At 44.7% G+C, this 25,754-nt stretch overlaps 1 protein-coding gene across 1 annotated transcript in view; it reads left to right on the forward strand.

Moving 5' to 3' along the window:
- vwa5b1 (von Willebrand factor A domain containing 5B1) overlaps positions 1–25,754 on the forward strand; it is a 192,634-nt gene that overhangs the window by 94,454 nt on the left and 72,426 nt on the right. The window contains exons 10-14 of the mRNA XM_059952343.1: positions 3,440–3,642; positions 12,062–12,176; positions 16,659–16,844; positions 19,290–19,440; positions 20,281–20,480. Coding sequence (XP_059808326.1) covers positions 3,440–3,642; positions 12,062–12,176; positions 16,659–16,844; positions 19,290–19,440; positions 20,281–20,480 — 855 coding nt within the window. The remainder of the gene's footprint in view (positions 1–3,439; positions 3,643–12,061; positions 12,177–16,658; positions 16,845–19,289; positions 19,441–20,280; positions 20,481–25,754) is intronic.

Here is a 25,754-nt window from a genome sequence, read left to right on the forward strand (position 1 = left end):
CAGTGGCAGCTGACCATACTCCAGGGAACTGGAATGCCAAAACTTGAATGGCTGCCACTTTTCAATCAGGACCATAGCAAGGAGGCTTAACCCAAAAGCAGAGCAGCAGAGATGACTTAACAGTAAATGATAACTTTAATAAAATAACAAGCCACAAAGGGCCACAAAACAAGAGAGAACAGACAACAAGGTAAACTTTAGGCAAGGAGAGTAACAGTTCAGAGTAGCTGGCTGGTTTGATGAGTGAACAAGGACAGTGGATGAGAACTGGGATTAAATAGGCTGCAGGTGATGTATCTGGAATGAGCGGCAGGTGAATCGTATTAGCTGGGAGGTGCCTGCACTTGCAGGTTGGGAGATGTCGGGGAACAGGTCTGACAGCGATCCCATTGTTATCAGATTCTTGAACGGACTTCTCAAACGCTTAGTGATGAGCACTTGATTTCCTAATCTACCTCTGTGTGACCTTTGCACTTGGTTTAGCTGCACTGCACTCTCTCTGTAGCTACAACAGTGCGTTTCACTATTTTACCCTTATATATATACTTATATATCGCACGGTCTGTCCAGATGACATGCAAACAACAGATTTTTATGTATTCGGGACTGCTTAATAGCATTCCCGGTGCTGAGGTGTAAAGGAGACAAAATAATTGTTACTCTGGATCCGATGCAGCACAAAAAACACAATAAGAAAAATAAATCACAATGATAAAAAAACACAATAAATATAAATACATAAGATAGTTTCTATACTTAGATTGATTGTATGTCCATAAAGTGACTCTTAACATAGAAGTAACACACACAAAATGCTGGTGGAATGCAGCAGGCCAGGCAGCATCTATAGGGAGAAGTGCAGTCGATGTTTTGGGCCGAGACCCCGAATCCTGACAAAGGGCCTCGGCCTGAAAAGTCATCTGTACTTCTTCCTATAGATGCTGCCTGGCCTGCTGCGTTCCACCAGCATTTTGTGTCTGTTGTTTGAATTTCCAGCATCTGCAGATTTCCTCGTGTTTGTGCTCAACATAGAAGTGTCTGTACATAAGGCAACTGACAGGAAATGATAAAGTAGTGGTGTTTGGAGATGTGGAGGGGTGGTTTAGTGAGTGGAGGTGTTGATCAGCCTTACTGTTTGGGGAAAGTAACTCTGATGGGAGTGGGACAAACAGTCCATGAGCAGGGTGGGTGGGATCCTTCATGATGTTACTGGCCCTGTTCCAGCACCTTTCTGTGTCTGTGTTCTTGTTGGTGGGTAGGCCGGTGCCGGTGATGCTTTGGGCAGTTTTGACTACCCATTGTAGAGCCTTCCTGTCCACCACAGCGCAGTTTCCGTACCGAGCTGTGACACAGTTCGATCGGGTGCTCTCCACTGCACACCTGTAGACTTGTGTGCAATTCCATTGTTACTAAGGAAACTAAGTTAACAGTCTCAGTGTTTTTATTCAAGAACTAGGAAGCAAAGGTTTACGGGCAGAAGTATAAAAGGAACAAGAGGAACAGCTTTTATTACACAAAGGTAGTGTCTGTGTGAAATGAGCTGCCAGAGGAAGAGGTTGAAGCCGATACAATAACAAATTTTAAAAGACAGTTGGACAGGGGCATGGATATGAAATGCATCCGACTGGAGTATTGTGAGCAGCCTTGGGCCCCTTATCTAAGAAAAAATGTGCTGGCATTGGAGAGGGTCCAGAGGGGTTTTGCAAGAATAATTCCGGGAAAGAAACGGTTAACATATGGCTCTGGGCCTGTACTCACTGGAGTTTAGAAGAATGAAACCTATTGAATATTGAAAGGCCTAGGTAGAGTGCATGTGGAGAGGGTGTTTCCTATAGTGGTGGAGTCTTGGACCAGAGGGTGCAGTTTCAGAATAACTTTAGAACAGAGATGAGGAGGAGTTTCTTTAGCCAGAGGGTGGTGAATCTGTGGAATTCTTCCACAGGTGGCTGTGCAGGCCAGGTTATTGGGTATGTTTAATGTGGTGGTTAACAGGTTCTTGATTAATCAGGGTGTCAAAGGTTATGGGGAGAAGCCAGGAGAATGGGGCTGAGAGGGATAATAAATCAGCCATGATGAAATAGTGGAGCAGACGATGATCTGGATGACCTAGTTCGGCTCCTAGATCTTAGAGTCTCATAGTCTAATGGTTTAGAGGTTATGGGTCAAAAGTTGGCAAAACGGGGCTAGTTTGAATGAGGCGTCTTGGTCAGTATCAACTAGGTGGGCTAAAGAGCCTGTTTCTGTGCTGTGTGACTCAAAGGCTAGATCAGATAATTGTTGTTTTCACCATATGGGTCTGTGTTTCATTTCATTTCTGTCTGTGATTTGTCCATAGTGGACAGTGCTGTTATAACATGGTGATTGATCCCAACAGCTAAGGCAGCCGTTCTCTGATCTGCCGCTGATCTGCTTTAGATGTCACCCCCAACACTCCACGCTTTTTATGTTTGCTCTCCCTCACAACTGCCTAGCAGAAAGCTAATGATATTCGCTTTCACATTCTCACAGGACCAAAGACATGTCCACAGGAAGCAAGCAGAGTATCGCTTCTACTAACATCCACCCACACATCTCAAGATCAAAGATCTTCTCCAACGCAGAGTCCAATTAAGATCATTACTACCGCACGTAGCTCGCAGCTCGAGCCCAACAGCAGACACAATTTGCCTTAATATTGCTTTTCCTTTATAGCTATGGAAACAATCTTTGATGCAAACATGAGACTGGCCCAGATAACTGAGAAGAAACGCCACTGCAGCAGACAAGAAGGCTCTCCATTGGGTAGTCAAAACTGCCCAGTGCGACTCTGGCACCGGCCTACCCGCCATCGAGGGCACTGCTACAGAAATTTGCCAGAAAAGGACCAGTAACATCACAAAGGATCCCACCCACCCTGCCCATGGACTGTTTGCCCCACTCCCATCAGGGAGGAGGCTACGTAACATCCACACCAGAAACACCAGACTCAAAAACAGTTACTTTCCCTGAGCAGTAAGGATGATCAACACCTCCACCCACTAACCCACCCCTCCACACCCCCAACCACCACTACTTTATCATTTCCTATCAGAGTCACCTTATGTACAGACACTTCTGTGCCCAGAATCACTTTATGGACATAAAATCAATCTATGTATATAAGCTATCATATGTATTTATATTTATTGTGGTTTTTTTTGTTATAGTGTTCTTTATGTTATTGTGTTTGTTTCATTGAATCAGATCTGGAGTAACAATTATTTCATTCTTCTTTATGCTTGCGTACTGGAAATTACATCAAACATTCTTGAGCTGTGGGATCTAAGGCTCCTGTACCTTCCAGCCAATGGTGGCAGTGGGAAGAGGTGACATGTGCTGACCTATACGTACTTTGATAATAAATTTAATCTGAACTGTTCCTCTGTGCTGTACAGTGCTGTGACTCTGTAATCCTCTGCAGGAGACGCTGGCTGCAGCTTGTGACTACATCAGGAAGGTCAGGGCTGACATGGGCTCCACAAACCTGCTGACTCCACTGAACTGGATCTTCCGGCAACCCGTCCACAGGGGTCACCCCCGCCTCCTGTTCCTGCTGACAGACGGCTCCGTTAGCAACGTGGGAAAAGTAATCACTCTTATCCGCAACCACGCGCAGACCTGCAGGTACCACGAGAGCGCATCTTGGTCCTGAATTCAAAATATCCCCAGCAGTAACAATGTACCCTGTTCATTTGGTATCTTGGGCGCTACAGTGGTGCAGCGGTTAGTTAGTTAAACCTCATCACCCCATGGATGGGCTCTCTGGAGCTTCTGTTGGTTTTTCTGTAATTGTTGGTCCCATGAACGACCCTCCTCCATTTGCAACCAGGCTTGGGACTGTCCATGGCACGATGTAGCAGTTAGCGTGACGCTATTACAGCTTGTGACATCAGAGTTCAGAGTTCATTTACGGCACTATCTGTAAGGGCTGTGCGGGTGCGTGTGTTTCCTCTGGGTGCTCCGGTTTCCTCCGACAGTCCAAAGACACACTGGTTAATTGGTCATTGTAAGTTGTCCCGTGATTAGACTAGGGTTAAATCAGTGGGTTGCTGGGTGGCCCAGCTCCCTAGGCAAGAAGGGCCTGTTCTGTGCTGTATCTCTGAAAAGAACTTTAAGAAAATTCTGTTGAATTTACCATTGTGTGATATTTTTCAGTCCAGTTATATGGGATGTCAATAAGGAGATAATATTCTTTTTTTCTGAAAATTTGTCTTTCAAACTTTTATCTTAATTTTAATAAAATTTTGTTCATAATGGGCCTTTCTCTTATAAGTTAGCACGAGGACATGGCTTCAGTTATAAGGAGAGATTTAGATGCTGGAAATCCAGAGCAACACACACAAAATACTCTTCAAGTCAGTCAGCAACTATGGAGTGGGATGATCATTTAATCGACTTTTTGTGCTGGTAAGGAAGGGGGAAGAAGCCAGAAAAAGGGGATGGGGAAGGAGTACAAGCTGGCAGGTGATAGGTGAGGGGGGAGATTGGTAGGTGGGGAGGGGTTTGAATGAAGAAGCTGGGAGATGATGGGTGGAAAGGGTAGGGAGTTTAGAAGAAGGATTCTGGTAAGAGAGGGGAGTAGATCATAGGAGAAGGGAAGGATGGGCTGGGTTTTGCTTTGAATGTGTAGATGGCTAAAGGGTGAGATGACGGATGTTTATAAACTTATGAGGAGTGTAGATAAAGCAAAAGTCTTTTCTCTATATTATGGGAGTGCAGAATTAAGGGAAGTAGGTTTAAAATGGTTTAGCTTTGAAGATTTAAAAGTGACATGAGGGTCTGTGGGACAAGCTGATGAGTAAGTGGGAGAGGCAGATAACATTATAGTGTATAAAAAGCACTTAGATACTTGGGTAGGAAAGGAAAGGTTCAGAAGGATATGATCCAAACCCAGGTGAAAGGGATGAGCTCAGGCAGGTACCTGTCAGAATGGATGAGTTCAGCCAAAGGACCTGCTTCCATGCTGTTTACTTCCATGAATTAATGTAGTTTCCAATTCCCTGAGGCCATTCCTGTTTCCTCCCTGTCACCTTCCAGATTAAATGTTTTCCAGTCAAGAATTAGTGTACAAGTTTGTCATAGGGTGCAGAGCTGGGCTGAGAAGTGGCAGATGGAGTTCAGTCTGGAAAGGAATGAAGTGATTCACTTTGGACGGTTGAATTTAAAGATCAAATACAGAGTTAATGGCAGAATTCCAAGTCAAGACAAGTCAAGTCACTTTTATTGTCATTTCAACCATAACTGCTGGTACAGTACACAGTAAAAACAAGACAATGTTTTTCAGGACCATGGTGCTACATGAAACAATGATTCTTAACAGTGTGGAGGAACAGACAGATCTTGAGGTTCATGTCCATAGAATCCTCAAAGCTGTTGAGCAAATTGATAAGGTTATTAAAAAGGTGTAAGGGGTGTTGACCTTTTTTCATCGAGGGATTAATTTTAAGAGCTGTGAGGTAATGTTGCAGCTCTAAAAAACTCGCGTGGATTACAATTAGTATACTGTGTTCCGTTCTGGATGCCCCATTACAGAAGGATGCGGAAGATTTTGAGAGGGTGCAGAGGAGACTTACCACGATGCTGCCTGGATTAGGGGGCACGTGTTATGTGGATAGATAGAGCAAGCTGGGGATTTTCCCTTTGGAACGCAAAGGAGGATAAGGAGAGACTTGATAGCGATGTACAAGATGATAAAAGGCATAGACTGAGAGACTTTTCTTCCAGGTGGAAATGGCTAATCCGAGGAGGTGTACGTTAATTTAAGGTGATTGGAGGGAAGCATAGGGAGCGAGAGGTCGATGTTTTACAGAGCGTGGTGAGTGCTTGGACTGCCAGCAGTGGGTGTTAACACAGATACATTAGGGAGATTTAAGAAACTCTTAGATGGGTACATGGATGATAGAAATGTGGAGGGTTATGTAGGGGGGAAGGGTTAGATTGATATTGGAGTAGGTTATATGGTCAGCACAATATCCTGTGCTGAAGGGCATTACTGTGCTGTGTGTACTGTTCGATGTTCTAGAAGTCATGACATTTATCAATATATACCAAATGAGGTGCCACCATTACAAAAACCTTGTTCCTTCAGTCATTGATCTGATAGCTTTATAGTCCGTTATTAATTTCCCCTATCATCCTGAACTTCTCCGTGACTTTGTCCTGATGAGTTTTCAAAAAGCCTAGATAGTGTGTGGATGTGGAGAGGATGTTTCCAATAGTGGGGGAGTCTAGGACCAGAGGGCACAGCCTCAGAATAGAGGGACATCCATTTAGAACAGAGATGAGGAGGAGTTTCTTTAGCCCAAGTCTGGTGAATCTGTGGAATTCTTTGTTGGGTTATTGGGGATATTTAAGTGGAGGTTGACAGTTTCTTGAGTTTCATGATGAGTCAGGGTGTCAAAGGTTACAGGAGAATGGGGTTGAGAGGGATAATAAATCAGCAATGATGGAATGGCAGAGCAGAATTGATGAGCTGAATGGCCTAATTTTGCTCCTATGTCTTATGGTTTTCATACAAAGTACAAGAATATAAATGTTCATTTAAGCCTGCACCAGGGTCAAACGTTCTGTTTTTGACCGGGCTTTAATTTTCATCCGATCAGCCAGTTTCAATTAAAATACAACCTTGGGTATTATTTTTATTTAATCAGAGATACAGTGCAGAACAGACCCTTCCAGCATCATCCAGCAACCCACCGATTTAACCCCTGCCTAATCACAGGACAATTTACAATGACCAATTAAGTGAACTGGTATGTCCTTGAAAACCAACACGTTCCACGGGGAGGAGAGACAGAGACTCATTGGGATTGAACTCTGAACTCCACGCGCTGAGCTGTATTAGTATCACGCTAAACCGGGGGTCGGCAACCTTTGCCACTGAAAGAGCCATTTGGACCCATTTCCCACAGAAAAGAAAACACTGGGAGCCACAAAACCCGTTTGACATTTAAAATGAAAAATTAAATAACACTGCATACAACATTTTTTTGCCTTTATGCTATGTATAAACAAACTATAATGTGTTGCATTTATGAAATCGATGAACTCCTGCAGAGAAAACGAAATTACATTTCTGCATGCAACAAAAACCTGTTGAACTCCGAAAAAAAAGACGTTGGGTTGAAGGTTACTTTTAAGTAAAATACTCAATGTCTATTTGAGTCCTTCTATTTATGAAAAACGCCAAACTTAAATTGTCTGCCAGCAGCAAACCAAAAATAACGTCAGCCAGCTGTCAACCTGAAAAATAAAAGGACTATTTCACTGAACAATGAAAAATATGAATATACGTAAAATAATAGGCAATTAAAATATTTATCATACTTGGTTAATGGCTGTGCGTCCTTTCCCCTGAAGAGCTGTGTTCAGCATGTTCAGGTGCGCTGTCATGTCTACCATGAAGTGTAGCTTTTCCAGCCACCCTGGCTGTTCCAGCTCAGGAAAGGTGAGCCCTTAGCTGCCCAGGAAAGTTTTCACTTCTTCCAGACACGCGACAAAGTGTTTCAGTACCTTCCCACTGGACAGCCACCGGACTTTGCTGTGCAGCAGGAGATCAGACTATGCGCTTTCCAGCTCATCCAGTAACAAACGGAATTGACGGTGATTTAAACTTTTTGCCATTATTTTATTGACAATCTGAATGACAACATCCATTACTTCTGTGCATTCCGGAGGAAATGTTTGAGCGCACAGTGCCTCTTGGTGCAAGATGCAGTGAAAAGTCAGCAGCTTTCTGTCCAGCGACTTCTGCAGTAAAGCCACAAATCCCTTGTGCGCTCCTGTCATACTTGGTGCCCCATCAGTAGCAACTGACACCAGGTGGGTGGTCTTTATTCCTTTGGCTCTTAAACAATTCAAGACAGCCTCACAGATGTCCTCCCCCCGTGTTTGGTCTTTTAGAGGTATTAACTCAATCATTTCTTCCTGTGGCCCGGCAGAGTTTACATACTGGCAGAACAGCACTATTTGTTCAATACCACCTTTGTCTTTAGACTCGTCACAGGCAATCGAGTAGGCCACAGCTGAATTGATGTCTTTAATTTGCTGTCTTGTGATGTCTTCTGCCATTTTTATGGTTCTGTCTTTGACAGTCTTTGCAGAGAGGGGCATATCCCTGATTTTCTGCACAATTTCACTCTTGTTTTTAAAGTCCGTGAATAGATGTTCTGAAATCTTAATGAAAGATTCTTTTATATATTCACAATCTGTAAACTGCTTCCCGTGCCTGACTATTTCCTGAGCGGCAACAAAACTAGCATATGTCGTTGATTTTCCAGACTTCGTCCACTTCTTGAAATGATTTTTGCTCAGATCAACCTTCCGCATCAGTTCTGAAACGGCTTTTTCTCTCTCATCTCCAACCGGATATTTTTGAGCAAAGGCTGCGTGTTTATTCTGGAAATATCTTGCGACATTTAACTTTTTGTTGTTTGCTAGTTTCTCATTGCATATTAAGCATACCGGTAAACCAGTCTCGTCAACAGTGAAAGCAAATGAATCTGTCCACGTATCATTAAACGTTCTGTTTTCTTCAGTCACTTTTCTTTTTTTTTAGAATTCTCCATAGTTAGCCTACCTTGGATCGAAAAATTAAAGAAATCGCGCACTGGCGGGTGTCAGACATTGGCAGTGGTGACGTATATTAATAGCGACAAAAAACACGTTTTATTTAGATTGTACAAGATCACCATAATCTTCAAATTTAGAATTACATTTCAAAAACTAACAAACTAACATAAAATACATTATAATTAAATACTCATCATTTATTTTCCAAAGCCACAGGGAGCCGCAGCACAGAGATGAAAGAGCTGCATGCGGCTCCGGAGCCGCGGGTTGCCGACCCCTGCACTAAACGCTATGGTGGTGCTGCAGTCAGCTGACAAAATGGCTGCCTTGTCTCTTTCAGTGGCTCGGGGATACCCAGAATGGGGCAGTCAGGACACCATTCACATCTCCTGGCAGACCACACAGTAGTCCTGAGTGGAGATGGTGTCTGGGTGAACTTCCTCATCGTGCCAAGGGAAGATGAAAAACTACCTGCATTTTGCTACCACCAGCTATGACCTCCAGATGTTCCAAACCCCTCCACTGGCAATGACGCATCTCCACAGTGGTGGTGCTGTGAATGGTGAATCGCTCCAGATTCTTCTCTGATAGTTGACTAAAGTGAGGCAGCATGGACACAGGCTCTTCAGCCCATCATATCATACTGGCCATCAAGCACCCATGTACACCAATCCAATACAAACCCCATTTCAGACTCCGCCACATTCCCACCCAAAATTAGGGCAGAACATGTCAGTGCACTGTCCTGTTCACTGTCACATTACACTGACCTCCACACCTCATACCCGCATGGACTCAGTCCTCACCACTCCCTCCATTCCTCGATTCACTGTCACTCTACACTGACACTCCACACCTCATCCCTACAATGACACACTCCTCTCCACAGTCCCTCACCACCCCTTCCATCCCTCGATTCACTGTCACTCTACACTGACACTCCACACCTCATCCTTACAATGACACACTCCTCTCCACAGTCCCTCACCAACCCCTTCATCCCCCATTCACTGTCACTCCACACCTCATCCCTACACTGACACACTCCTCTCCACAGTCCCTCACCACTCCCTCCATCCCTCGATTCACTGACACTCCACACCTCATCCCTACACTGACACACTCCTCTCCACAGTCCCTCACCACTCCCTCCATCCCTCGATTCACTGACACTCCACACCTCATCCCTACAATGACACACTCCTTTCCACAGTCCCTCACCACTCCCTCCATCCCTCGATTCACTGACACTCCACACCTCATCCCTACACTGACACACTCCTCTCCACAGTCCCTCACCACCCCTTCACCCTCGATTCACTGACACTCCACACCTCATCCCTACACTGACACACTCCTCTCCACAGTCCCTCACCACCCCTTCAATCCCCATTCACTGTCACTCTACACTGACACTCCATCCCTCATCCCTACAATGACACACTCCTCTCCACAGTCCCTCACCACCCCTTCACCCTCGATTCACTGTCACTCTACACAGACACTCCACACCTCATCCCTACACTGACACACTCCTCTCCACAGTCCCTCACCACCCCTTCAATCCCCATTCACTGTCACTCTACACTGACACTCCATCCCTCATCCCTACACTGACACACTCCTCTCCACAGTCCCTCACCACCCCTTCCATCCCTCGATTCACTGTCACTCTACACTGACACTCCACACCTCATCCCTACAATGACACACTCCTCTCCACAGTCCCTCACCACCCCTTCACCCTCGATTCACTGACACTCCATCCCTCATCCCTACACTGACACACTCCTCTCCACAGTCCCTCACCACCCCTTCACCCTCGATTCACTGTCACTCTACACAGACACTCCACACCTCATCCCTACACTGACACACTCCTCTCCACAGTCCCTCACCACCCCTTCAATCCCCATTCACTGTCACTCTACACTGACACTCCATCCCTCATCCCTACGCTGACACACTCCTCTCCACAGTCCCTCACCACCCCTTCCATCCCTCGATTCACTGTCACTCTACACTGACACTCCACACCTCATCCCTACAATGACACACTCCTCTCCACAGTCCCTCACCACCCCTTCACCCTCGATTCACTGACACTCCATCCCTCATCCCTACACTGACACACTCCTCTCCACAGTCCCTCACCACCCCTTCCATCCCTCGATTCACTGTCACTCTACACTGACACTCCACACCTCATCCCTACAATGACACACTCCTCTCCACAGTCCCTCACCACCCCTTCACCCTCGATTCACTGACACTCCATCCCTCATCCCTACACTGACACACTCCTCTCCACAGTCCCTCACCACCCCTTCACCCTCGATTCACTGTCACTCTACACAGACACTCCACACCTCATCCCTACACTGACACACTCCTCTCCACAGTCCCTCACCACCCCTTCAATCCCCATTCACTGTCACTCTACACTGACACTCCATCCCTCATCCCTACGCTGACACACTCCTCTCCACAGTCCCTCACCACCCCTTCCATCCCTCGATTCACTGTCACTCTACACTGACACTCCACACCTCATCCCTACAATGACACACTCCTCTCCACAGTCCCTCACCACCCCTTCACCCTCGATTCACTGTCACTCTACACAGACACTCCACACCTCATCCCTACACTGACACACTCCTCTCCACAGTCCCTCACCACCCCTTCCATCCCTCGATTCACTGTCACTCTACACAGACACTCCACACCTCATCCCTACACTGACACACTCCTCTCCACAGTCCCTCAGCACCCCCTTCAATCCCCATTCAATGTCACTCTACACTGACACTCCACACCTCATCCCTACACTGAAACACTCCTCTCCACAGTCCCTCACCACCCCTTCAATCCCCATTCACTGTCACTCTACACTGACACTCCACCCCTCATCCCTACACTGACACACTCCTCTCCACAGTCCCTCACCACCCCCTCCATCCCTCGATTCACTGTCACTCTACACAGACACTCCACACCTCATCCCTACACTGACACACTCCTCTCCACAGTCCCTCACCACCCCCTCCATCCCTCGATTCACTGTCACTCTACACTGACACTCCACCCCTCATCCCTACACTGACACAGTCACTGTCCTGCCGTGTTCCCATTGGCCCTGCCACCTAGAGGAGTGTCTCTTGTCAGGAGTCACATTGTCACTTTATCATCTCCTGTCAGGGTGACCCAATGTTCAGAAACTCCTGCACCTCCCGTCCCTTTATCTACAATCGGTCTGTGTCTATAAGCTAATCTTATGTAAATATGGCCACACTCAAACAGTTGTGCCTTGTATTTTATTGGATTGTTTTTATATTTATATTTATTGTGTTTTTCATGCTGCATTGGATCTGAAGTAACAACTTTTTCGCTCCTTTACAATTGTGTACTGAAGAATGACATAAAGTATCTCGAATCGGAATCTCAGATCTGGAATCTTTACTCTCCTCAGGTGCTATAGTTTTGGTATTGGACAGAATGCCTCCCGAAGACTTGTCCTGGGACTTGCCTCTGCTTCGAAAGGTGTGGCGGAGTTTCTGGATGAAGGGGAAAGATTGCAGCCAAAGGTACCAGAGCAGGTGTTGTGCAGAGCTCAGTCTGATTAAATGTGGGGAAGTGAAATGAGTAACCTTCATCTGAAGAGTCACATGGATTAAACTAAAATTTGGAATTTTAGTAAACATTCCATTTCAGTAAATGTTCTCCCCCTGAACTCATGTGTTAACTCCAGGTGCCCTGGTTTCCACCCACATTCCAGATATGTGGTAAAGCAGAGGCTGATAGGTTCTTCATTAGTAAGGGCATCAAAGGTTACAGGGAGAGGCCAGGAGAATGGGGTTGAGTGGGATAAGCCCTGATAATAGTGGATTAGATTTAATGGTCCAAACGGCCTAATTTTGGTCCTGTGTGTTATGATCTATGAATGGATTTGGGTTAGTGTGTTGTGTGCTTGCCATGTAGGCACTGGAAGCATGTTGACCCTTGCGGGCTGCCCCCAGCACATTGTTGGACTGTGTTAGCCGTTGATGCAAATAACACATTTCACTGTACGTTTCAATGTACCTATGATGCCAGGATTTTAACTCTTAAAGAGCACCCTGAACTGAGGTTCGGTGCTGAATCTTCAGCTCAACTCTGGATTCTTAGCTAGCACCCTGTCCTCGTTTCAGTCTCGTATTCTCTCTCGATTCTAGTCTCACATACTCCTTCCCTAGGCCTCTCGTCACAGTCACAATAGCATAACACTATTTCAGACCGGTGACCCAGGTTCAGTCGCTGCTGCTGTCTGTACAGAGCCTGCACGTGCTCCCCATCACCACGTCGGTGTGCAGTGGGTGCTCTGGTCTCCTCCCACGTCCTGAAGACAAAAGGGTTGTAGGGCAGTGCAGGCTCATTGGGCTAGAAGGGCCTGTTCCTGTGCTGTATCTCCAAAATAATTTCAATTTTCAAGACTAGCAAGCAGAGTAATTATTAAATAAATGAAATGGAGAAACTGACAAACAATCACAAGGCTCTATTAATTCATTCCTGAGGTCCTGTTGCATTAACTGTTCTGACTGGAACCGCTTGGTTAGTCTACAGGCCACATGAATGGGATTAGATTCAGAATCAAGGTTATTGCCTCTGACATACGTCATTAAATTTGTTGTTTTGCAGCAGTAGTACAGTATAACACATAGGAAAGTTACTATGACTTACAATTAAGATCATGAAAAATAAGTAGTACAAAAATGAGGAAATAGGTTTCTAGGGTTCATGGACGTTTCTGAAGTTTGATAGAGGAGGTGTAGAAGCTGTTTCTAAAATGTTGAGTGTATGTCTACAAGCTTCTACGCCCCATCCATGATGGTAGTAATGAGAAGAGGGCATGTCCTGGGTCATGTGGGTCCTTAATGATGGATGCTACCTTCCTGAGGCATTGCCTTTGGAGGACTTCCTCAATGGTGGGGAAGGTTGATAGAGATGGCTGCGTTTACAACCCTCTACAGCTTTTTCCCGATCCTGTGCTTTGGTGTCTCCATGCCAAGGTTCAAAGTTCAAAGGAAGTTTATTATCAAAGTATGTAACTGTCACGATATACAACCCTGAGATTCATCTTCTTGCAGGCATTCACAGTAAATATGCAGAAACACAATAGAATTAATCAAAATTATGCACAAAAATGGACAAACAACCAATATGCAAAAAAGACAAACTGCAAATACAAAATAACTAAATAATAATAACCAGAAATAATCCAACAGATTACGAGATCCTGCAGCAGTTTAACTCAATCTGATTTCTTACAATCAAGCAGCAAACACCATTCACCAAAATCTTGCTTTAAAATACAAACTCGTAAAAGACACCATATCTTACTATAAATGCAAGGCATCCAGTTTTAGGATCGGAGACCTACAAACTACATTCTAGCTGATGCATTATTACAGGTAGGACAATCCATAATAACCATCTGGATATAATAATACAGGATAAACGAAGGAGAGTCCGGCTGGTGGCACAATGGCATCAGCACCGGACTCTGGAGCGAAGGCTCCCAAGTTCGAATCCAACTCGGGCCACCCCCGAGCACGCTCTCCATTCGTGCCGGGTTGAGCGTCGAGCCAGCCACTCGGCCTCGTAAAAAGAAAGGTCAAGTCAGGAATGTTTATGCTGTGACCCGGTTAATCGGACCCCTCGTCCTGACACCTCATGCCAGACAAGAATGGCTGACTGTCTGGAGCGACATGCTAAAAAAACACAAAGAAGAACAACAACTTATTTAGTTGATAGTTATTCCAAACACACAAAACATACAGAAATCAATAAAACACCAGAAAATTGCTGAATTAAAAGGGAAAATTGTAAGACAATGGAACATGAACAGGGTATACAATGTCCCAGTAGCTATACCTACAGCTGGTATCATCTCAAACTCACCACACAATAGCATTAAACAATTACGGCTACACAGCAATATCTATGTAAACCTTCAGAAAGCCACAATACTAAACACCACTGGAATAGTCTGACTGTTCCTAGCATTTGACAAATGAATGTGCTCGGCTGTGCCCGTCCCTCAGCTTTTACCTGAGGATAAAAAGTAAATAAATAATTTTTAAAAAGTAAATAAATAAATAAATAAATATATAACTAAATATATAAATAACATTGAGAAACTAATTTGTCAGGTCTTTGAAAAACTCCATTCAGTTGGGGGTGCAACCAATGAGAACGCTCTCCACGGTACATCCATAGAAATCCAGGGCACATCCACAGAAATCCAGGGTACATCCACAGAAATCCAGGGTACATCCATAGAAATCCAGGGCACATCCACAGAAATCCACGGTACATCCACAGAAATCCAGGGTACATCCACAGAAATCCAGGGTACATCCACAGAAATCCACGGTACATCCACAGAAATCCAGGGTACATCCACAGAAATCCAGGGTACATCCACAGAAATCCAGGGCACATCCACAGAAATCCAGGGTACATCCATAGAAATCCAGGGTACATCCACAGAAATCCAGGGTACGTCCACAGAAATCCAGGTACATCCATAGAAATCCAGGGTACATCCACAGAAATCCAGGGTACATCCACAGAAATCCAGGTACATCCATAGAAATCCAGGGTACATCCATAGAAATCCAGGGTACATCCACAGAAATCCAGGGTACATCCACAGAAATCCAGGTACATCCACAGAAATCCAGGGTACATCCACAGAAATCCAGGTACATCCATAGAAATCCAGGGTACATCCACAGAAATCCAGGGCACATCCACAGAAATCCAGGGTACATCCATAGAAATCCAGGGTACATCCATAGAAATCCAGGGTAATCCACAGAAATCCAGGGTACATCCATAGAAATCCAGGGTACATCCACAGAAATCCAGGGTACGTCCACAGAAATCTACGGTATATCCACAGAAATCCAGGGTACATCCACAGAAATCCAGGGTACGTCCACAGAAATCTACGGTATATCCACAGAAATCCAGGGTACGTCCACAGAAATCCAGGGTATGTCCACAGAAATCCAGGGTACATCCACAGAAATCCAGGTACATCCATAGAAATCCAGGGTACATCCACAGAAATCCAGGTACATCCATAGAAATCCAGGGTACATCCACAGAAATCCAGGTACATCCATAGAAATCCAGGGTACATCCACAGAAATCCAGGGTACATCCACAGAAATCCAGGTACATCCATAGAAATCCAGGGTACATCCACAGAAATCCAGGGTACATCCACAGAAATCCAGGGCACATCCACAGAAATCTACGGTACATCCACAGAAATCCAGGGCACATCCACAGAAATCCAGGGCACATCCACAGAAATCTACGGTACATCCACAGAAATCCAGGGTACATCCACAGAAATCTACGGTACATCCACAGAAATCCAGGGTACATCCATAGAAATCCAGGGTACATCCACAGAAATCCAGGGCACATCCACAGAAATCCAGGGTACATCCACAGAAATCCAGGGCACATCCACAGAAATCTACGGTACATCCACAGAAATCCAGGGTACATCCACAGAAATCCAGGGTACATCCACAGAAATCTAGGGTACATCCACAGAAATCCAGGGCACATCCACAGAAATCCAGGGCACATCCACAGAAATCCACGGTATATCCATAGAAATCCAGGGCACATCCACAGAAATCCAGGGTATATTCACAGAAATCCAGGGTATATTCATAGAAATCCAGGGTACATCCATAGAAATCCAGGGTACATCCACAGAAATCCACGGTATATTCACAGAAATCCAGGGTATATTCATAGAAATCCAGGGTATATCCATAGAAATCCAGGGCACATCCACAGAAATCCAGGGTATATTCATAGAAATCCAGGGTACATCCACAGAAATTTGCGAGAGACTTTGGGGACATACCAAGTCTCCTCAAACCCCTAATGAAATATAGCGGCTGATTGTTATGGTACAGAAGCAATGTATCTTCAGGAGTAGAGACATAAATTAAATGACAGTGATGGACAGATTAATTGCTCTGTTCTCTGTTTTGTAGATGGTAAAATCCCTGAAGAAAGCTATGGCCCCCTTCCTCAGTGACATCACTGTTAATTGGTTCTTTCCTGTGACAACTGAGGTTCTCCCATCTCCAATGGGGACGAGTTTTCTGTTCCCCGGAGACAGATTAATCGAATATTGCGTTGTGTGTGACACTTCAAGATATCAGTCTAACTCCAAGTCAGTAAGTATGAAATCCTGCAATTTGTTCTGTTGCACACCGGTCACTTAAAGTGATAGGTTTGCACTAATCAGATTGAATTAATCACAAACTATGGTGATAAGTTCAAGTTCAAGCTTAATTGTCATTCAACTCATGTATACAGCTAAATAAGACAGTGTACCTCCAGGGCCAGAGAGCAGAACACAGTACTGACAGACATACACGGCATGTACAGTCACACACAGTACATACAGTCACACACAGTACGTACAGTCACACACAATACGTACAGTCACACACAATATGTACAGTCACACACAATACATAGTCACACACAGTACATACAGTCACACACAATACATACAGTCACACACAATACGTACAGTCACACACAATACGTACAGTCACACACAATACGTACAGTCACACACAATACATACAGTCACACACAATACGTACAGTCACACACAATACGTACAGTCACACACAATATGTACAGTCACACACAATACGTACAGTCACACACAATATGTACAGTCATACACGGCATGTACAGTCACACACAATACATACAGTCACACACAATACGTACAGTCACACACAATACGTACAGTCATACACAATATGTACAGTCACACACAATACGTACAGTCATACACAATATGTACAGTCATACACAATATGTACAGTCACACACAATACGTACAGTCACACACAATATGTACAGTCATACACGGCATGTACAGTCACACACAATACATACAGTCACACACAATACGTACAGTCACACACAATATGTACAGTCATACACAATATGTACAGTCACACACAATACATACAGTCACACACAATATGTACAGTCACACACAATACATAGTCATACACAATATGTACAGTCACACACAATACATACAGTCACACACAATACATACAGTCACACACAGCGCATAACACAAAGTTTCAATAGCACATGCAGTGCAGTCACAGAAATCTAATATTAGCCCAGTATGGCCTGAAGCTTGATGGTGCATGGGTACATAATCAGCTGTGTAGATCAGTGATTGATGGAAGAAAGCACAGAGCTTCTTGTGTCTAGCAAAAGGACTCCACTGGATTGCTTTACAAGAAGCTGGCATAGACTGGATTAGTCGAATGGCCTTCTTTGCCACATCAAGCCTACAGTTCTATCATAAATCTCCTTAGTGTTGAGCTCCTGTGTGACAGCTGTTTGCTTTCAGAATGAATTCCGTGCGAGTGTCTTAATGATGCAACTTCTGTGAAATCCTGGAAGAAATTGGTAGATCAGTAAAGATTAAGAGAATCTAGAATATCGAACATTACAGCATTACGGCCCTTTGCCGATCTTTTAATCTGCTCCAAGATCAATCCCTTCCCTCACACACTGCCCTCTATATGTCTGTCATCAATGTGCCTCCCTAAGAGTCTCTTAAACGTCCCTAATGCACTTGTATCTACCACCACTGGCGCATTCCAAACACCCGTCACTCCCAGTGTAAAAAACAAGCTACAACATCCCCTGTACTTTCCTCTGAAAACCTTAAAGCTGTGACCCCTTGTAAAAAACCAGCTCCGCCACAGTTGTCCACTCGATCTATGTCCCTATTATCTTGTATTCCTCTATCAAGCCACCTTTCATCCTCTTCACTCCAAAGAGCTTCACTCTTCACTCCTCTTCACCCCAGCTTGCTCTAGCTATACTCTTGAAACCTGTAGCCCAGGCAGGGTCCTGATGAATGCCTCTGCATCCTCGCCACTGAGTGCAGGTTCGATACCAAGAATGAAACAGCCTTGATTGCTGATCAAAGGTCATCGCCCCGAGGCTTTATCAGGCATTGATCAGGCCCCACTCGGACTATTGTCAGCAGTTTTGGGCCCCTTGTCTATGAAAAGATGTGCTGGCATTGGAGCGGGTCCAGAGGAGGTTCACGAGAATGATCCCAGGAATGAAACAGTTAACATATGAGGAGGCTTTGACGACTCTGGGCCTGTACTCACTGGAGTTTACAATAATAAGGGAAGATCTCATTGAAACCTGTTGAACATCGAGATAAAGTGAACGTGAACATTTCCTATAGCGGAGGGTATCTAGGACCAGAGGGCAAAGCCTCAGAAGAGGGGGAAGTTCATTTAGAACAGAGATGAGGAGGAATTTCTGTAGCAAGAGGGTGATGAATCTGCAGAATTCATTGCCACAGATGACTGTGGATGCCAAGTTATTGGGTATATTTCAAGCGGAGGTTGATAGATTTTGGATTAGTAAGGGTGCTGAAGGTGACGGGGAGAAGGCAGGAGAATGGGGTTGAGAGGGATAATGTCAGCCACGATGAAATGGCGGAACAGACTCGTTTAGCCAAAGGCCCAATTCTGCTCCTATTTCTTACGGTTTTGATCTTACTGAATAGTGGAGCAGACTCTCAGTTCTGCTGGTCTCTTGTCTTGTTTGAGAGCGATGAGTGGAGGTGCAGCCAGACCTGGTCTCAGCAGTCCAGCAGCTCGGTCTTTTACCACTCGCAGGAGGAGGACGCCGAGAACTGGAGAGGGTGCCGAGATTCCGCCCGGGAAGCCACCTCCATGATTGATGACCCTGAGAAGGAAGGTAAGCTGGTTGGGGTCGGGAAACTTTGAGCAGAGTTTAATGTTACAGAGTCCCAAATACCCAGCAGAACCAGCAGTCAATGAAATACTGAAGTTCACCTTGACCAGAGTTGGCCTTCGTGATGTTTAGATAGTAGGAACGGCCCGGTAGCATAGTAACGCTTTACAGTGTCGTTGATTACTGATCAGAGTTCAATTCCCACCGCCGTCTGTGAGGAGTTCGTACGTTTGCCCCATGACCGCGTGGGTTTCCTCTGGGTGCTTTTGTTTCCTCCCACATTCCAAAGTTTTACAAGTTACAGATAGAAAGTGTTGGCACCGGAAGCATGGCAACACTTGTGGGCTGCCCCCGGCACATCTTCGGACTGTGTCGGTCATTGATGCAAACAATGTGTTTCGCTGTCTACTTTGATGTACCTGTGACAAATAAAGTTCAGCTTTAAAAAAATGAAATCCTACCTAATCCCATCAAGCCACACCTGGGCCAGAGCCATCCATATCCGTCCTGTGCTTTTCCAAAACCTATCAAAAAGATACAATTGAACACATACCCCCACCACTTCTGCAGGCAGCTTGTTCCACACTCACACCAGCTTCTGAGTGAAGGATTTCCCTCTCAGATTCCCCTTAAATGTTTCACCTTTCACCCTCAACCTATAATCTCTAGTTCTAGTCTCCCCTAACCCTGAAGGCAAACCACATTTCACTGTATGTTTTAAAATATATGTTGCAAATAAAGCCAATTTGGTGAATGGAGGCTAAACTCAGGAACAAGAATAATAATCAGCAGATTTATGGAATGATGGTTGACGTTAAATCCTGTCAAATTCGGTATTTCCAGGTGTCGACACAGAAACCGCTCACAGAAGACGAGCTTTCAGTAGCAATTGCATCGGCAGACAGCGTGACTCCAAGAGATCTTTCACCCCCAGTGACCCGGGGTCAGAGTTCAATAAAAACCCTCTTCGAAGGGCACGTGCTCAGCAGCTTGTGGGAGGGAGCAGCCCGGAACGACTCTCTCCATCTCCAGGGGACTTCCCGGTAATTTTCCTTCATCTCGACACCTCTGCAAAAATGAATGAAGAAATGATTTTCCTGCAACTCAAAATGTGCATTAGAATTAGAACAGGTTTAATATCACTGACACGTCATGAAATTATTGTTTTGCGGCAGCAGTACATTGCTATTAGTATAAATTACAATAAAAATTGTAATACTGTTAACTACATTAAGAAATATATATATAAATTTAGTCAGTAGTGCAAAAAAAAGATTAAAATGGTGAGATAGTGTTCATGGATTTATTGTCCATTCAGAAATCTGATGGAAGAAACTGTTCCTAAATCATTGAGTGTGTGTCTTCAGGCTCCTGTACCTCCTCCTTGACAGTAGCAATGAGAAGGGGGCATGTCCTGGGTGGTGAGGGTCCTTAAAGATGGATGCCAGCTTTTTGAGGCACTGCTTTTTGAAGATGTCCTCGATGCTGGGGAGACTAGTGCCCATGACGGACCTGGCTGAGTTTACAGCCCTCTGTAGCTTTTTCCCACCCTGTGCAGTGGCCCCTCTGCACCAGACAGAGATGCAACTATTCCAAGTGCTCTCCATGGTGCATCTGAGCAATTTCATCAATTTGTAAGTGTATCAATATGTTGGACTCAGGATGGATCTCCAGAGATGTTGACACCCAGGAACTTGAAGCTCTGGAATCATGGGGGCTGTATGGGGAGTGGGCTTGATTAATGTGGCCTTATTAAAACTTTTTGTGGAACGTCAACTCCTTCAGTGCAGTAGTATTTGATGGTTCTATTCCCAAATACAACATTTCAGTCAATGCAACTTCCAACAAAACTCTAAGCTTAGATAACTTCAGCAATCCAGAAAAGTGAGTTCCATGAATCCATATGACCATAAGACAATGTGATACAGGAGCTGAATTAGGTCATTCAGCCCATTGAGTCTGCTCCGCCATTCCATCATGGCTGATTTATTATCTCACTCAATCCCATTCTCCTGCCTTCTCCCTTTAACCTTTGACACCCTGACTAATCAAGAACCTATCAACCTCCACTTTAACCATACCCAATAACCTGGCCTGCACAGACTTCTGTGGAATGAATTCCACAGATTTATGACCCTCTGGCTATAGAAATTCCTCCTCATCTCTATTCTTAGGCTATGCCCTCAGGTCCTAAACTCCCCCACTCTCATCACAGCCACTCTAACTTGGCCTTTCAGTATTCGATAGGTTTCAATGAGAATCGCCCGTCATTCTTCTGAACTGCAGCGAATACAAGCCCAGAGATATTAAACATTCCTCATACTCGAGAAAATCTGCAGATACTGGAAATCCAAACAACATGCACAAAATGCTGGAGGAATTCAGCAAGCCAGGCAGCGTCTATGGAAAAGAGTAAACAGCTGAGGCCCTTCATCAGGACTCCTCATACGTTAACCTTTTCATTCCAGGAATCATTCTCGTGAACCTGCTCTGCACCCTCTCCAATGCCCACACAGCCCTTCTTAGACAAGGAGCCCAATACTGCAAGCATGTCTGACCAATGCCCTATAAAGCCTGAGCTTGAATCCATTGCGCTAATGTTTTGCAAGTCTCCAAACTCAATGCTGAACATTGTTTCCTATTTTAGCCATTGTCTCTGGCATTTAGCGAGTAAGATATTAATCCTGTAAAACTCTGAATGCCGTGTGTTTGACATTTGAGTGCGTTGAAGCAACATTTAATGAAGGGCATTTAATGTGTACTCAAGGAAAAAATACACTGCAAATTACAAATGAGCTTAATTGAGTACCATTGTTATAATGTGTGAAGTCTTTATAATTGGCAAAACTCCAGTTGCATTTGCTAACTGCACTAATTGGCCCATCTCTGTTGGGGTTAGCAGGTGGGGAAGGGAATGCTTAGCAGCATTGTAGCACAGTGGAGTTAGCACAACACTATTACTGCGCCAGCTACCTGGGTTCAATTCCAGCTGCTGTCCGTAAGGAATTTGTATGTTTTCCCTCTGACCGTGCGGATTTCCTCTGGGTGCTCCAGGTTCCTCCCATGTTTCAAAGAGGTTAGAGTGAGGATCAGTAAACTGTGGGCATTCTATGTTGGCATTTGAAGCATGGCGACAATAGTGGGTTGTCCTCAGCAAAGCACCGAACTCTGTTGTTTGTTGACGCAAAACGATGCATTTCATTCTATGTTTCGATGTACTTGTGACTAACAAAGCTAACCTTTATCTCTAGATGGGACAAATTAAGTGTTGGGTTAGACTAGAACATAGAGCACATAACAGTAGAGCAAGTACAGGCCATTCGGCCCGTGATGGTGTGCTGATCTTTAATCTACTCCAAGATTAATCTAACCCTTCCCTCCCACATAGCCCTCCATTTTTCTATCATCCATGTGTCTATCTAAGAGTCTTTTAAATGACCCTTACCACCACCCCTGGCAGCACATTCTATGCACTCACCGCTCTGTAACACTTAATTCTTTGACTCACCTATAGTTTTCACCAATCTCCTTAAAATCATTTAGCCATTTCCACCCTGGAAAAAAAGTCTCTGACTATCCACTTGATCTCTGCCTCTTATCATCTTGTACAACACCATCAAGTCACCTCTCATCCTCTTTCGCTTTAAAGAGAAAAGCCCCAGCTTGCTCAGCCTGTCCTCACACTCTCTAATCCAGGCAGCATCCTGGTGAATCTCCTCTGCACCCTCGCTAATCCAGGCAGCATCCCAGTGAATCTCCTCTGCACCCTCTCTAATCCAGGCAGCATCCTGGTGAATCTCCTCTGCACCCTCTCTAATCCAGGCAGCATCCTGGTGAGTCTCCTCTGCACACTCTCTAATCCAGGCAGCGTCCCGGTGAATCTCCTCTGCACACTCTCTAATCCAGGCAGCGTCCTGGTGAATCTCCTCTGCACACTCTCTAATCCAGGCAGCGTCCCGGTGAATCTCCTCTGCACCCTCTCTAATCCAGGCAGCGTCCTGGTGAATCTCCTCTGCACTCTCTCTAATCCAGGCAGCATCCTGGTGAATCTACTCTGCACCCTCTCTAATCCAGGCAGCATCCTGGAGAATCTCCTCTGCACCCTCTCTATTCCAGGCAGCATCCTGATAAATCTCCTCTGCACCCTCTCTAATCCAGGCAGCATTCTGGTAAATCTCCTCTGCACCCTCTCTAATCCAGGCAGCATCCTGGTGAATCTCCTCTGCACCCTCTCTAATCCAGATAGCATCCTGGTGAATCTCCTCTGCACCCTCTCTAATCCAGGCAGCATCCTGGTGAATCTACTCTGCACCCTCTCTAATCCAGGCAGCATCCTGGAGAATCTCCTCTGCACCCTCTCTATTCCAGGCAGCATCCTGATAAATCTCCTCTGCACCCTCTCTAATCCAGGCAGCATTCTGGTAAATCTCCTCTGCACCCTCTCTAATCCAGGCAGCATCCTGGTGAATCTCCTCTGCACCCTCTCTAATCCAGATAGCATCCTGGTGAATCTCCTCTGCACCCTCTCTAATCCAGGCAGCATCCTGGTCAATCTCCTCTGCACCCTCTCTAATCCAGGCAGCATCCTGATAAATCTCCTCTGCACCCTCTCTAATCCAGGCAGCGTCCCGGTGAATCTCCTCTGCACACTCTCTAATCCAGGCAGCGTCCCGGTGAATCTCCTCTGCACACTCTCTAATCCAGGCAGCGTCCCGGTGAATCTCCTCTGCACCCTCTCTAATCCAGGCAGCATCCTGGTAAATCTCTTCTGCACCCTCTCTATTCCAGGCAGCATCCTGATAAATCTCCTCTGCACCCTTTTTAAAGCTTCCACATCCTTCTTATAATGAGGCAACCAGAGCTGAACACAATGTTCCAAGTGTGGTCTAAGCAGGGCTTTATAGAGCTAAAACATTACCTCTTGAACTCAATGCTCCAATTAATGAAGGCCAACACACCATATGGCTTTTAGCAATTCTATCAAACCTCAAGATTCCACGCCATCTTGGGGGGACCTATGGACTTGGACCCCATGATCCCTTTGTTCCTCCACACTTTTTTTTGTAATTTTTTTTATTGAAGTTCATCATCAAACAAACATTTCCATAAGATGTATTTCAGACATTGTACATATATATCTTATAATCATATATATCACAAATCTCCACAAAGTATTTATTTGGGGTATACACTTATAGAAAAGAGTGGAAAGAAAAAACAAGCAAAAGGAAAGAAATATGTACAAGTAGGGAGTGATCTTTTTTTACAACAGATTCATTGATTTGTGAGAATAAAATCAGGCCTATGAGGCATTATGTAGTTAAACCATTATTCCCAGTATGAATCAATTTGTTCTAGCTTATGATTAACAGATGCTGTTATCTCTCCATTTTGTAAATGTCCATTGTAATTTCCATCCATGCATTTAAAGTTCTCCTGTGATAACCATTTCCTAGTAAGAGTCTTTTTACCAGCCACCAACAGTATATTCATTAAATATTTATCTCTTTTCAATCATTCTTGAGGTATATATCCAAAATATATGGTCTTACTCTCCAAGGGTATTTCACATTTAAAGATGTCTTGTAGGGTATTGTGTATCCCCCTGCAATAGTTTTTGATAACAGGGCAGTCCCAAAAATATGATAATGATTTGCATTTTGATTTCCACAATTTCTCAAACAGGGAGGTTACTATCATAATGGGATTTCTGAGAGGGTGTAGTAAAATATCTTATCAAGTTTTTCCATCCAAACTCCCTCCATTTCTGTGAACTGGTACACTTCCATTGATACCTCCATATTGTTGTCCATTCTTCCTCAGATATAATTATCACTCCTTCCTTCTCCCATTTTGTGTTAATGTATGAAGTCGAATCCTCCACACTGTTAAGAGTTCTGTCATTAACTCTAAATTTTTACCTTCAAATTCAGCCCTCCAAAGCAAATAACTTACACTTTTCTGGGCTGATCTTCACCTTCCACTTCAGAGCCATGCATCCTGTCAGTCTCATTATAATCTACGACACTACCCATTAACTCCACCAAACTTCATGTCATCTGTAAACTTACTAACCTTCCCTTCCACCTCCTCATCCAAGTTATTCATAAAAACACTAAGAGAAGGGGTCCCACTACAGATCCTTGTGGAATACTGCTGGTCACTGACCTCCAGTCAGAATATCTACTAACACTTTCTGCCTTCTGTGGATAAACCAATTCCAAATCCACACAGCCAAGTTTCCCTGGATCCCATGTCTCCTGACTTTCTGAATGGGCCCACCATGAGGAAACTTGTCAAATGTCTTACTAAAATCC

This window comes from Hypanus sabinus, chromosome 27 (genome assembly GCF_030144855.1).
Source record: "Hypanus sabinus isolate sHypSab1 chromosome 27, sHypSab1.hap1, whole genome shotgun sequence".
NCBI classification, from domain to species: domain Eukaryota; kingdom Metazoa; phylum Chordata; class Chondrichthyes; order Myliobatiformes; family Dasyatidae; genus Hypanus; species Hypanus sabinus.